Source organism: Anser cygnoides, chromosome 5 (assembly GCF_040182565.1).
Source record: "Anser cygnoides isolate HZ-2024a breed goose chromosome 5, Taihu_goose_T2T_genome, whole genome shotgun sequence".
NCBI lineage: Eukaryota > Metazoa > Chordata > Aves > Anseriformes > Anatidae > Anser > Anser cygnoides.
The window spans coordinates 32837873-32853484 of NC_089877.1; the positions used below are offsets into that span (position 1 = coordinate 32837873).

At 45.7% G+C, this 15612-nt stretch overlaps 1 protein-coding gene across 8 annotated transcripts in view; it reads right to left on the reverse strand.

Annotated features, from left to right (window-relative positions):
- The window catches only part of MAPKBP1 (mitogen-activated protein kinase binding protein 1), a 93744-nt gene that overhangs the window by 60397 nt on the left and 17735 nt on the right, over positions 1 to 15612 (reverse strand). For 7 of the 8 annotated variants that reach the window (XM_066997781.1, XM_066997777.1, XM_066997775.1 and 4 more), the window contains exon 3: positions 6897 to 6988. The exons of the other annotated variant lie outside the window; for it this stretch is intronic. In XM_066997781.1, coding sequence (XP_066853882.1) covers positions 6897 to 6988 — 92 coding nt within the window. The remainder of the gene's footprint in view (positions 1 to 6896; positions 6989 to 15612) is intronic. 8 annotated transcript variants of the gene reach the window in all.

Sequence of the window (15612 nt, forward strand, 5' to 3'; positions counted from 1 at the left end):
GTACACAAGGTGTCGAAACGCTTCCACTTTCCAGAGAAAAGGAGAAGAGCAAGGCAGGATCTTCATCATGCCTTGTAACGTTACGCAATGTCTATCTTTAACGTTACTCTTTCATTGTGGGTTTTATGCAGCTTAAGGTAAAGGAAAATTCTTCTAAACTGATTACTGCACAACATAATAAATTATCTATATAATGATGGAAAATGATGAGTAAGACATTCCAAGAGGCTCCACATGTGGATATCTGGAAACCACTTCGCCTTACAGCTTGTCTACCAGAACTGGAAAGAGGTATTTGGGAGCAAACCAACAACCACTTCTGGAAAATAAATAAATAAAGTCCTCACTCATCAGCTTCCAATGGGATTTACCACTCAATTACGTGAGAGCTCCACACATGCTAAGCAGACTCCTGGATGGATTAAAACCGATTCACTCATTTCCTGCTGTGCTCCTCCCCTTCCTCCCTTTGCTGTGACACAGACCGTTGTCACTGCCCTGCTGGTGCCGGACCTGGCATTCACCTCCTTGGATCTGTGGACCGGGAGCAGGAGTGTTATGACTCAGGAGGGCTGACGGAGCTCGACAGGCTTCCACTCGGTACTGCGAATCCACCAGGGATGAGGGGTGGAGCAGAGGGAAACAAAGTGAAATGAGAACAAGAGATGGTGGCTCGATGCTGCTGCGGCATGGGTTGGCACAGGAGTTGGTACAGAGTTGGCACAAGGGTTGCTGCCCTGGTATCCAACATGCATGGAACAGTAGCAGTAAAACAAAATTTGACTCAGCCGTGCAGCTTTCTGACTGTGAACACATCGTACCAGTACTCAGGTCTGGGTATTAATTGTCCTATCTCAAAAAAACTCAAGGCGATAAAGCTGAAGCAAGAAGGCTAGCTCTTAGACAAGATCTCGTGGCAAACAGCAGCAGGAAAAGAGACTTACTATCTTCATCTTAAGTTTGATCATTTAGCTCCTTCTTTTATTGCCCCCTCTTCCCATTTGCAAACAAGGGTAAATCGTTAGGAAATGGTTACAGAACATGGGGGTGTCCAACTCCCATGTTCAGAAAACGTACTGCACATGCACAGAGCTAGCCAGGGGCTGCATCTGTACTGGCAACAGTCGATTCTGAGAATAACCCAAAGAAACTCAGTTCGCTGTCTCAGAGAGGAGTGACTGTATTAAACTTGCATGTGGCTTTAGAGTTGTAGCTTGTAAAGAGACATGGCAGAGATGAAGGTTGAAGATCATCAACTCGTTACATGCACTCTGGTTCAAATACAGATTTCCCCATCAGGAAGACCAATGTGAAAAAAAAAAAAAAGATTTCTATCAGAATAGCTGGGAATTGATGAGCAGAGCTAGAGAGAGGCCTAAGCTGGCCAGAACATGAGAGTGTTTGAAAGACACTGTACGCTGAACAGCACAAAGCACTACTTTCCTGCTCCTACAGAGGAAAAAGCACGGGCTGTTCTCCCTAGCAGGTATCCCACATGAGGACAAGGTTCTCAACCAGCTGCCATGACCAACTGTGAGCCAAGGAAAGAGGAATAAAGAGAAGCAAAATAAACCAGCCACACCAGCCTACACGGCTCAAAAAACAACAAACACACCCCCAAAAAATAGATAAGCTGACTCAAGCTATTTAAGTAGCTGGTATGGAATTTAAATGGATGGATATTTTCCCCTTTCAAAAGGTTTGTTTTTTCTTCCCCCTTTTTTAATGCTAGTCATCAGTAACCTCAGAGGATTTTCTAAGCTTTGTTTCCATTCTTGTTTCTAGGAAACAGAACCTCAACTAGCTACTGGGGGGGGGGGGGTGGAGAGAAAGAAAGAATAAACCAAAATGAAAGAAAGACAGAGAAAAAGTGAAGTGGAAAACAAACTGGGGAAAAAAAAATGTACAGAGCACCAGGCCTGCCACAAGAAATAAAAATATTCAACACATTTCTGTCCCCCTCACTCCTCCCACAAAGCCAACTTTGTCACTCGCTGCATAACCCTACCAGAGATCAAATTAGGCAACTTTGGGATTATTATACTTGTCAGCATAAGAACAGGCAAGCATGGGCAGCAGATGTAAAACCTTAGGGGAGGGGAGGAGGTAATTTTCTCTTGTATGTTGTCTTGTCTCCCAAGACAACAGCCTTATATGAAAGTGGTGGCCTAAAATATCTGGAGCACTCTGTGCCTTTAGCCTTTCTGGCAGGCATGAAGAAAAAAGCTTCTTATAACACAAGCATCACACTAAAACAATACCAGAGCAGCAAAGCTGCCACTGGAGGAGTGAAAGCCTCATTAGGGTCAAAGAAGAGAAAGGATAAAAGGTTCAAAAGCCAGCAAGAAGGAAAGAAAATAATAATGTTACATTCAGCTCTTTGGCACCAGTATAGAGCTGGAATGAGCTCAGGTTGCATTGGGAACTGCGACTTTCAGGAGATTCAAAAACACCAGGAAAGAGAAAATCCAGAAAAGCATTGTATTAAAAAAAAAAAAAATTACTTTAGACAAACCAGAGACCAGAGTAAGATTCTGTTCAAAGAACACCAAAGCTTGTAGTACACAAGTCCTCATTCAAACAAGCATTTATATGCCTGGTTTGGATAAGTCAGGATGCCTGTGGCAACTGTTTTGATCTCAGCCAAATGAACCTAGGCATGTTGAAAGAGTTCTTAGGAAAATAGAGAGCTGTTACGTAAATTCACCTTTTGGGGGTACGACAGATTGGAGGAGCAAAGCTTCTGCATGTCAGGATTACAAAACCTCAGTAGATGAACAGAGGGCTGAGGAAATCATTGGAGCACCTGGAGCACGGCTAATGATGACCAAGTTGCACGGTCAGGTCATGAACCCTACTCAGTCTGCAAAATCAGCCTCATGTAAGAAGTTTCAGTGTCCAGTAAATTCAAGCAACTAGGAACTAAAATAAATAAAGCCAATGAACTAGTAATGCCAGGATTTCTGCAAATCACCCAGGTGAGATAAATTCACTAGAAATAAGAATGGAAAGGGAGAAAATTTAACAAACTGAACCTGCATCAGCTTGTAAGGTGTGCAGCCATACCTCTCTCACGTTGACTTCTAGGTTAAATTAGCAAAAGGAGATCGTCTTGACTGTAGCAAATCACACTGACATCGCAAAACAGGCTAGCTGTGGCACAAAAGCAGCAAGTCATAAAAGCCACCAAATTCTTACAAAATATCTGGCATATTCCATAGGTTTCCTGCCCAGGCCAAGAGATGCTACCACCAACAAGTGTGAACAAGAATCCCTCTGTAAAGCCCTAAGGAATCACATAGCCTTTTAATTATCCAAAAGAATCCCCAGGTGTCCTCAAGCTTCATTACATTCGTGTTTGGCATGCACCAGCTCATAAGAGATCACTGCTAATAAAACTCATCTATCTTCAGCTATCCAGGAGTCCAAAACACCTCATTTTACCACACATGCTTTCTTCTCTCTCTGTCTCCTTTTCATTATCAAGTGTGAATATATTCAGTGTCAGAAAAGATTCAGAGGAAGAGGCAATACAACGGAATATATCTGCATGTCTCTGAAGAGTTCAAGCATAAAGGATGCTGTCAAGCACACATGCAGAACTCAAACTGTCTTTAGTTTAACTATATAAAATGCTTTAAGAAAAAAGAACCTCACACACACACCCCCCACACATACACCGTGGTAAGAGGAGAAGAAAAAAATGGCCTCGTAAGACTCAACTAATGAAATCCATCTCAATATACTGCAGAAAAACTAGGAGAAAGCAATCAAACTGTGGTTTGTTCAGCTGCATTTACCTTCAGGACTCAGAAGTCCATGTGAGGGTCCTTTGGAAGCTCTTTGGCTTTACCGTTGATACAGCCCAAATGCTGACATGGCTCCCCTCATCATAGCTAATGAGTGTTAACAAGGAACAGAAACCTTGCTCCCAAGGGCTCCTGACAAAGGAGTGCATGCACTGGGCAGAAGAGAACAGGGCAGGCAGGACAGTCTGTAGCCACCCCAGCTTAGAAGTTCCTTTGAATCTTACCGAGCCAAGACTGCACCTGTCTCACCATCTTTGGTTCTTGAAAGGCTTTGGCGTAACAAACCGGCCTATTCACAGTTAGGACCATTGGTTGATGGCATTGCAAGGCCACTCTCAATTGTCTTTGAAAGGTCATGGAAACTGGGAGAGGTTTCTGAATATACTGGAAGAAGGCCAATTTCATTCCCATCTTACTTCTTGTGCTTCTTGAAGATGTCAGAAACTACAGGCAGGTCAGCCTTGCCTCAGTCTCTTTGAAGGTGATGGGACAACTAATCTTGGAAACCATTTACAACCACATGAAGGACAAGAACATGATAAAGAGTAGTTAATATGGATTTATGAAGGGAAAATCATGCATGCTTAACCAACGTGATAACCTTCTACAGTGAGGTGACTAACTTGGCATGTGAGTGGGGAGTAGTGGACGTTGTTTACCTGAACTTTAATAAGGCCTTTTACATTGTCTCTCATAATGTTATTAAAGACGAGCTGACAAAGTACAGGCTAGGTAAGTACACAGTGAGGTGGACTGAAAACTGGATGAATGTCCAGGCCCAGAGGGTTGTGATCAGCAGCACCAAGTCCAGTCGGGGCAAATCCCTAGAGGTATACCCCAGGAGTTGCTCCTGGGGCCGTTACTGTTTCATCTCCTTATTAATGACCTGGAGGACAGGGCAGAGTGCACCCTCAGCAAGTTCACAGCTGATACAAAATCAGGAGTGGCTGACACCAAAAGGCTGTGCTGCCATTCCAAGCAACCTGGACAGGCTGGAGAATTGGGCCAACAGGAACCTTATGAAGCTCAACAAAAGGAAACGCCAAGTCCTGCACCTAAGGAGGAATAACCCCAGGCACCAGTACATGCTGGAGGCTGACTGGGTGTAAGGCAGCTCTGAAGAAGAGAACTTTGGGGTCCTGGGGAACAACAAGCTGATCATGAGACAGCAACGCACCCTTGTGACAAAGAAGGCCAACAAACAGCCTTCTGGGCTGCGCTAGGAAAAGCATTGCCAGCAGATCGAGGGAGGAGATCCTTCCCCTCTACTCAACACTGGCGACTCCAAATCTGGGGTATGTGTCCAGTTCTGGGCTCTCCCATATAGAAAAAGTCCAGACTTGTTGGAAAAAGTCCAGCATAGGGCCACAAGGATAACTGTGGGATTGGAGCATTTTTTTTATGTAAGAGGTGACTGTTCAGCCTGAAGAATAAGGCTCAATGCGTAAAAGCATCAGATGAGATTGACTGAAGAAGAGGGAGCCAGACATTCCTCAACAGTGCCCGTGGAGGGAACAAGAGACAATAGGCAGAAGCGAAAATACATTAAATTATATTTGAAAACAAGAAAAGAAAAAAAAAAAGTCCACTGTGTAAGTAACCAACACTAGAAACAACCTGCCCAGAGAGGTTATGGTGCCTTCATCTGAGGAGATATTCAGGAGCTGCCTGGACACGGTGCTGGACAAGCTGCTCTAGGTGACCCTCCTTGAGCAGGGGCTTGGCTGAGATGATCTCAAGAGGTCACTTCCAACCACAATGATTCTGCGAACTAGGATACTGGCCAGGAAGGGTGAAAATTTCTAGCCAGTTTTATCAACCCCCACCTCTTATTTCAGCAAGATATACAGAATCCTCAAGTGTAGCTAGCCTCTTTCTTGGGTGATTGAAAACATCATCCATAATTCTTGTGGAAGTTCCCTTCTTCTAATTCCAGCTTTCATATTTAAGAGTATGCCTACGCAATGCCATTTGGCAGTGGCCATACCACCCTCTCTCTTCTCCTGTAGCTTGCTGACCAGCAGAATAAACTAGCTCAGAGAAAGAGACAAACTCCAGCAATCCAGTTTAGTGCCAGCAGGAACATCTCCACGACACCACATTGGGCAGTGAAGACTTTTCCTGAAAGGTCGCTCTTTTGTCTACCCAATCTATTTCCACTGCAGTATTGTATCTTCCCATCTCAGTCATAGTCACCTCCCATCTCAGTAGTCGTGCCTCCACCGGCGGGGTAAATATTGTACTGAAAACGTTTTCTCTCCCTTGCTTTTTCAAAAAGAGGGTACACTGAGACATCAACCTGCCTCTCTCACAGTGCTTTTACAATTTTTCAGGTGCTACCTTCTTTCAGATGACTCCCATTCCGCAGACCAGCAACTCTGACATGCTTTGCTCCTCCATGGGCATACACTCTCTGCGTAGGCTCCACCTTCAGCAAGATCAGGATCTGGCCCAGGATGTCTCCAATTTTGCTAAACATGCAACTAACAAAGCTACCTCCCCAGCCCTCAGCTATCTCACTCTAGGCATCTCTTTTGCTGTCCGCCAGTGTCTCCATCTAGATATCTCTACTTGCACTTGGACCATGGTTGATAGAAGGGTTGCACTCCAGGGAACCCCCATGCAAGGGGCTGTCAGCATGAGACCTTTCTCCACATTTGGATGAGAAACACAGCAAGTTATGAATCGTAAGGCATGTACAAGAAGGCTTTTGTCAATTCACTGAAATCATCACCTGCACCATTAGGTACCCACTGGCTTGAGCATCCCACTGAGTTATGTGCAAGGTCAGCATACTACAGAGCATAGTTAAAAAGCCCACAATGTAGTTAATACCTAGCTTAGAGCAAGAGGTGGGAAAGGGATTCCATAAATGGGATACCATTAAAACTCATCAGGTAAAATGCAGTCCTTCTCCCTTGCTAATTACACTAGCAGTGCTGATGCTCATCATTCTCCTGTGTTAAGAGACTAAAGAATGGTAAATAGTCTCCCCATCGAAGGCCATACTGGAAACACCCTGGATATTTATGCTGATTTATTAGTCCTGGTTAATCTTAGCTTTGAAGAATGTGGTTTGTGACTCACCCTGCTGGATAAGCAACGAGGCCAGTTCTGGGGTCGCAGGCTAATCCTCTGCCTCCCGACACAGTTATCCCCAACACCTTCTCCAAGGTCACCTAGCGCATGTGAAAAAGAAAACAAGAAATATCGTGAGATACGAGCGCGCTTCAAATGGACCCATAAGTGGACACTGATGGTGTGGCACTTTATAATGGCACTGAGAAGAATCATAGCTCCCAGAAATTCAGAGCACCTATAAATTCACTGACAAGCACCCCGGCACAGAACAAGTGTTTAACCCTCCTCTATCTTCAACATAGGCACAGTAAAATACTGCTGGGGTACAGAGAAGGAGTTATCGATCCACCAATTATTGTGTCTGCGCCAGAACATTGCCAAATATTGCAGAGGACTGCACGCAGCAATTAGTACACAGTGAGAAGCTGGGGTGCACATTCACTGCCCTGCAGTTCCCATCCTCCCAGCATGAGCAGCAAAACACTTTCTCCCCAGTTATCTTCCTGGAAATCTTTTCCAGGTTGCTGCAGTCTTTATCTCCTCCATCCAGTGGTAGGTGGTTCAGTGTGGTCCCAGTCCATATTCCTAGGAGCTGAAGAGTCATTTTTTCCCACAGTGCTTGAACTAGAAACCACATCCATTGGACAAACACATCCCTCCCCAGGAATCTCAAGAGACAGAATAGCTCACATTATTGGGTTCACAAGCCCATATACCAATGGCCCACTCAAGAGACAGCAATCCAAAATGCTTGCTTTCCCCCCGAGCAAAAATCCCAACTATTTCAAGAGAAGAAATGAAATGCAACTGGGAAGAGCTACTTGGAAGACAGAAATTCAGAGTCAGGCCTCTGTGGCAAGAAGCCAGGAACAGCAAAAACAAAAGCTGGGGGGACAGGGACAGGGAGGAATAAGACATTTCAGGGAGCGCACTCTGGCAGAGGAAGCATCAGAATGCAGCACTCTCCCAAAGCAAAAGGCTGCAGCGAGATTACACTGCACAACGTCTGGTCTGTGACATGAAAGGACCCAGCCTCTGAGCAAAAAGCAATTTTCAGCCTTGGGATTGTTCTGACAGACACAAAAGTATTCTCTTTTCTTTACATTTGCACAGCTTGATTTTATTTATTATATATTTTATGCATACATTCCTCCTCAGAACTGCTGTCCCTGCCAAATTCATGGATTTTACTGGGTCACAGCCTTCTGTTTTTAATTATCATCATCTAAGTTATATTTGGTTAAGGCCTTAAGACATGGACGCGGCATAAGCAGTCCCTATTGTAATAATTACTACAATCATTAATGGCTGCCCTGAAGACCAGCATCTTGCATTTATACCAACATGGGGCAAAAGAGGTAGGGGCAGGGCAGGCTTCCCCACACTGCCCTATCAATGCAGCTTACCAGCCCTGAAGAGTTCAGCTGTAGGGTGAAGAAACGAGGTCTCACTGAGCTTATGGCTCAGGTTACTGGAGAAGGTGACAAAAGCAACCCCACGTGGAGCCACCCTGCTTCAACAGGTAAAGCAGGGCCGAGGCGCCACCAGCTCACTTAAAACAAGCTATCTGTGCTTCAATGACTTCCAATTTGGGCTGGCTTCAAACCAGTGACACGGAAAGTGCAATATTTCATGTCCTGCTCTCTGGAGCAACTCAGTCTTTTTTTCCCTTTTAGTAATGACATACCCCAGATACTTTCAGATAGTGTGAGAAAACACCAAATTGCCTCCTTTCCTCACAAAATGAGCATCTCTGGAACCACGGCTTCTATGAAATTCCACTGGATTTTTGCTTAGCATTAGAACAGACAAGTAAAAATGCATTTACAAATTCACCAGTAAAGCAAGGTAATAGTTTTGTTTCAGTTTAATGTTCCTTAAAAAGGGGGGGAAGGGGGAGGGGGGGAAGGAGCAAACGAGGCTAGAAGGCTATCTACTCTTCCAGGTTTGTCTCAATACTTCAACACATTTATTGTTCAAGTAGCTTCCTAAGAGCACAGAAGGCAGAATTTGCTGAGATTCCAGCTCATACTGTCGGTTCCCAACCCATCACGCTACGAGATGTTTAAATTCCCACAGAAACTGCATACTTGACAGTGAAGGAGGAAGTGGAAGAGATACGTGCCATTCAAGTGCTCCAATCTAGATAAGGCACTAATTACTTGATGCTGTCAGCAAACAGCAAATTTAGCAATGCTGTGCTCACGCTGCTCAGCGCAGGCTTTAGCTCAGGCTGGCTGTAACTGCAACTGTCCTAAAAGGCGCTACCTGACCTTGGCTATGCAGCTAATAGCACTCAGCAGCAGTTCAGCAACCTACTTTCTCCAACAGGTTTATTCTTCCTCTGCCAGGACACACATTCAACACCCCCAGTGCCACCTTATGCTGCAGCTGAGCTGATCTCACAGCTTCCCGCTCCCAAGGGAGGGGACAGTTCCTTCCTCCCTCATCCCACTCGTCCCAACAACCCCTTCCCTTGCTGGCGTTTCCCTCGCACCAGCACTGACACAGCAATTGCCTCTCCAGCAAGCCAAGCAAGCAGTCTGAAAGGCAACCCTGTGTGCCTAATCCAATGGATGCTCTTACAACACCTCAGCACGTGTAGCAATAATCCTTAAGTATTAAAAACAACTTGCCTCTAAGAGTAGGATGAACACATTTAAAAGTGGTTCTTATGAAACTTGTGAGCTCTACTCCCACCTCTCTGTCCACAAGGCACCACAGCTTTATCTCCATGATCAGCCTCCAGACTAGTTGACATAAGGGAAAGAGTCACGTGTCACAAAGCTTGACAGAAGAATAAATAAAAATTCAGGGAGAAAAAAAGAACTAGGTAACAATGCAGTGTAAACTGGATTCCTCCTGACTTGCCAGCCAAAACAAAGAAATAATTAGTACAGTTAATTAGGACAGGGGTACACCAACATTTACTTCCAAATCTCAAATTAAGATTTGTCAGCAAAGGGTAAATTTGTCAATACAGGTCTGACATTACCTCACTCGTGAAGTTATGGCAAAATGAGGCAGGAACTCACTTCGTCACGTAGCAAGCACAGTCTCCCAATCCCACACCGCCACTGCCATTCCTATAAGTCACTCAGGTGGTTCTTCAGCGTGTCCCAGGCAGAAGGAAATTCCCTGACCTCTTTCCAAGTGTGATCTGAGCTAACCACAGGACTGGAGGGTCCCACTGCAGACGGGGGAAACGGGTGTGTTTGTTACCAATAGCTCCCACATTGGGCCAATTTGCTGCCCACAATTGTCAGATGTGTCCCTGCTTGCTCAGGTCATCCCATCCAATAAGTGGGCCACCTCACCGCCCTCGCCCAAGCCAGGAAACAATTGCAAGACGAAACCTGTAATTTTGTGCCCCTAAATTAAAGGCCCAGAAAGGTGGCTGGCTATCCACATTTGTTACTTCATCCTGAGGCCTCTATTAATAGTATTTGGCACTTTCACGGTTCTCTAAGTGATTTGCAAGTGTTATTGAACTGAACCACATGCAACGTGCTTCTGGAGTTCGCTTTGCATTGAAATCATCTACTTATTGACCACCTCGTCTCCCTTTCTTTAAGGTCAACTTTTTCAAATTTGGAGGTTCAATACACACTCTTAGTCACCAAGAATAGAAAACAGAACTTCAGGTGTGGAGCAAACACCTGTCTTGCAAAACCTGACATTCATCCATTTCACAGACAAATCTAAATTTAGCTGCTCAGAGTTGCATAAATGGGCAAAGAAATTTTACTGCCTAACCAGATCACTTAATCTGTTCCTTCCAGTTAAGATCCAAAGACCATCAGAGCTCCTACAGCCCCTCTACCTGGTAGAGCAGACTCCCAGTCTGCAGCTACCAGAAGGTATTCAATACAGCCAGGCTTCCCGGTAGAGGAGGAGAAGCCTTGCGGCAGTGCAATCCCCGCTGGATCTCAGGGCACATCTGCGAGCAGCCGTTGTTTCCCTCAGACATGGTCCCTCAGAGTATGAGTGGAAGCCCACACACACCTGTGACAGAGCCATGCCACTTCTGCCTTCCTGCTGAGGTACAGATAATCCTTTCAAAAAGGCTGGTCTAAATTAGCCCCTGCCAGTTTTGCTTGTCTTTTCAGGAAAGAAGACACTTGAGCAGCTGCTCCCAGCTCTCAGAGCGTGAGTTTCTTACTTGTTTGAGCTCTTCCTGCTGTTTTGAGGAACTTGAAAGACTAACCACAAGCAATTGTTTCCACATGTTACAAGGACAACACAGAAATCCTTTAAGGATCAGCTCAGTGTTCCCTGTCCCGTTCTTCCCCTCCCTGCACACACTCTCCTCTTTCCCGTAGTTCTCGCCCCTTTGGGACCATCCACGTGCAAAGCCACACAAGGCACACGGGAGGCAGACACCGCGGCCTGAACACCCAGACTTTTCTAGAGAGCAGTAGCAGGCCTCTTAACTCGCTCTTTGAAACACACCCACCTAGCACAGTAATCATTTCCAGGCAAATGGATGCCACAGAGGGCAATCCAGTCACAGTGAGAGTACCGCCTGCCCGATCTAGAGCTCGCAGGCTCTCTCCCTGCAGTGACACGGTTTTGCTCCTGCTGCCAGCCTGCCACTACTCCTCCACGCCTGCTTGCCCACCAGCACAGTTCTGCAGTCCAGCTTCACCTTAAAGAAAGGTATGAAAAGAAACTTTTCAGGAGAAAACCATTTTTAACACCAAGCATCCCTCCCAGGTTTTCACCTGTAGGCTAAGTGATGCCATTACCCCAACACTCTCGCCAGGCCAGAAGCAAAAGACTGAGCAGGAATTCAGTAGTATTTCGGTCCCTCTTTCCCATACTCATATGCTGATAGCAAAGTACAATTTTCTCATTTGATCGCTTTGCTTCCCTGCCTTCTACTACTATACACACCCTCTTCTGGGCCCAAAACCTCACCATTCTCTACATACACAATTTATTTAAGCATGGAAATAAAAAAACAAAGCTCCTTTGAGAGGATACATGCAACCCTCGGGTGCACAAAAAGGCCACCAAGGAGAGAAAAAATGGTGGTACTGTACAGGGCTGCCCACACGCCCAAATGCCTACAGCATTAGGCAAGAGGCTACAGCTTGGGAAAACCACGTCCTGCAAGCAGGCACGCCTGCTCGGGACTTCATGGGTTGGCCATCTTGGATCAGACACTGGTTCCTGTTTCCATTTTCAGCCATAAGCAAAAAAGTTAGACAGAACAGTATTATAAACAAATGCATGGAGAAAAATGACAAGCAGAGAAAGGAAATTTGAGTCTCTCACACCTCCTGTCAACCTCCCACTTTATTGAAATAAAAACTGAGTTAAAAACTGAGAATAATTTTGAGTTCTCTACCACGAAGTCATCCCACTGTGTCTTTAAAAGCTTAGTATTCGCACCATCATTTGGCAAGGAACTTCACCAGCCTGTTACGTGCTGCAAGAACCACTGTCTCTTATTGCCTGTGCTAAACCTGACTCCTATGAACGTTATTTGATGCCCCCTAGTTCTTGTACTGGAAGAGAGTGAACTGTGCATCTACCATCTTTAGGTCAGTCTAATGCTGTCTCTTCCAAGGGTCAGTCTGATGCTGTCTCTTCCAAGAAGAAGAGTCTTGACTTACTCATTGGTTCTCCTGAATGCCACTTCATTATCTTTGGTCAGCTCCGATACCCTTCTTTGAGACTCTTTCCAAGTCCACTATATCCTTCCTAAGACAGAAGAGGAAAAACCAAGACTACATACAGCTTTCAACTGTGAGCACACCAAGTGTTTAGAGTAGATCAATACCGTCTCCCGTTTTGTTCTCTGTTCTTTTCTCCCATTAATTCTAACACTTGATCTACCTTTTTGATATCTAAGACCACTTACAGGCAACAGCCCAGAGGTCATCCAGCTCCACAAAGTCGTGGATAAGAACTCCAGATGCTTTGCACTTGGAAATGTAACCCCCATTCTCTTCTCTGCTCCTTTACAGAAAGAGAAATCTATCCTTGAATCAAGCGTTTGGTTTCAACTCCCCCCTTCCCATCCATGCCTTTGTGAGCATTTATTCATGAAGAAGAACATCTTCAAAGAGAGTTCTGGTGACACAGTTATTCCATTCCACTCCAGAATGGCTCCTTCAATAAACGTCCACATGCAGACAAGCCCTATTTCAGAAGGCCTCCCATAGGCCTGTGCATAACAGTTAACATTTGAATCCATTTAATTAACTAATAGCACTGAGTCAGCACAAAAAGACAACATCCATCAGAGTTCCTCTCTCATCCACTGCATCATCTGCCTGCCCTCATCTCTCTCCCGACTGAGGGTGGCCATATTAATAATGTATGTGCAAGAGCACAGGTCCTGAGAAAGTGGCGGACACAGAAATCCCAGAGGTATGTAACCCACAAGGGTTACTCTGGAAAGCCTTCCCTAGCACATCACAGCGGCCACCAGGCAATCAGTTACCACCTTGTCTGAGGAGTGGCTACGTAATCACCTGTTCTTTTCCTCTAGAACACTTTTATGGCTAGGCTTGAGACCCTGGTATTCTTCAGCCCTGGCAATACACTAACACAGAAAGCTCCAAAATCAGGCCCAAGTTTCACAACAGCATGGTAGTTTTCACACCCAGCTCCCTAGGTTCTGCTCCCAACATTTTCAGCACTGCCGCACAGCCGCCAGCGTATTTTCCCTGCTGCAACACAGCAAAGCTCTATCAATGCACTCCGGCACCCGATACGTGAAAATGCATTGTAGCTGTACATTGTCAGCGTCAGCACTTAAGAAATAGCTATTTCTTACATAAGTGAAATTTGATACAGAGTGCCAAATCTCACAGCTGGCCCTGTTCGTACATCTCCCTGCAGCCCCTGAGCCCCACCACAAAAAAGCACGTTTAACCTCCAGGGACCAGCACACACGTCGTAGGCTCTAATCTACTGTCTGAACACGCTGTCTGATCTCCTGTTACTGCTGCGGAAAAACAAAGGTTTGAAGTTTTACATTTAGCTCTGCTGTGCCTCGTTTGGCACATTAAACGCAGAACGCTAATTACAGTATACTGTTCTACTTAAGGGGCTGTCAGCATTTCCACTGTAAAGCCTTCATTTCAGGGCTTTATACCACAGCTGTGAAATATTCGTTTTGCACTTGAGCTTGACATGCAAAGGTCTGGCTTTGGCCCAGGTTCCTCTGCCTGTTTGTTTTTTGGGAGTCAGGGTTTTTGTTTTTGGTCTGGCAGAGGGAGGGTTGAAGATGGGTGGATGGAATTAACTGCAGGGGATGTTTTACTTACAAGAACGCACAAACAATAAAACCCCCCAGCTCCACAGTTGGTTTCTCTCCCTCACCTACCCAAGCCCCCCCTCCCACTTCTGTCTGTGCGCATAGAATATGCACATTCTTTTTTAAAATGATTTTAAAAAAAAAAAAAAAAAGGCTTTTCTGTCCTCTCCAGCCTGAGCCTTCTGTCCCTCGGCATCCAGCGCTAGCAAAAAGTACTGTCTTGGCAAGCCTGGAGATTGAAAATATTCCACCTGCAAAAGCAACAGCAGTAAGACAAGCTCCAACACACGACCAATTCCGGACGCCTCTGCCTTGGCAGACCGGTCTCCACGTCTCTTGCATTAAGTCTCACAAGCCTTGCTCATGGCCACTACTGCAGGCTCATACCATTGCCTAAATGACCTTCTAGGAACTATTCCAAGACCATCAGACAGATTTCATGCAATCCGCCACCGTGACCTGTTGCTACACTTCAAGTCGAGCATAGGCTGGAAGCACACTGAAGCAGCATCCATAGGGTGAAAGGATTCAGAGCTATATCTGACCACTGAACAAGTTCTCGTATTTTAATTTAAGAAAAATAAAAGACCAGAACATCATCGCCTATAACAAGCAGTTGCTATTTCTAGGAGATTTTGATTTCCCAAACAATCACTTTGAGGACAACAGGGAATGATCTTCCACAACACAAATTATGACTGATGCACCTTGGCATAAGAGTGGCAAGGGTAGAAACTGACTTGCCAGAAGGTTTTGAATCACTGAGTGACATGAAGCATTACATGGGTGAACCTGCATAAAAGCGGAGGTGAGAAGGGGTGCGTTTCTCACAGAGATGCTGAGCCTCGGTTCCAATGGCTCTGCCTGGTGGCACTACAACGGTTGCGCAGGGGCGTGCACACACATTTGTTAGAAATGATCCAGTTGAGAGAACAGGGAACAAAATGGTGACGGAGGTGGAAGAAAGGGAACGTGAGCAACCCAGGGTCCCTGCGGGCTGTCTTTCTACACGTGCCTGCACACAGCGTGCGTGCGTTTGTCCATCTCTCCGCACACTCTCTTGCCTGCTCTCCCCTCCTGGCCTCCCCACTGTGCTGGCTGCTTTCAGCCCAATTCCAGCTGTCAGGACTGCATTCCTGACCCGTCAGCCCCAGCTGTCAGGGGCTACGTGCTGAATCTGCACTCTGCCGCCTTCTTCGTGCACCTGGAGTAAGGCAGTCCTGGGGAGGCCATAAATGCTGTTGCATAGCCCTGGGGAAGTGGGTGGAACACTGTTAAAAGCACCTCCACCAGCAGCCATGGCGAGGGAGCTCAGAACAGACAGCAACACACGTGCAAGCACCCCTGTGTCCTGCAAAAGAGGATACACACATGGATAGTTTTCTACCAGTTTCTGCAGCAAGACCTAGTTATCGTGAAATAATTGTCTTCTGTTTCTTTACTTAACAC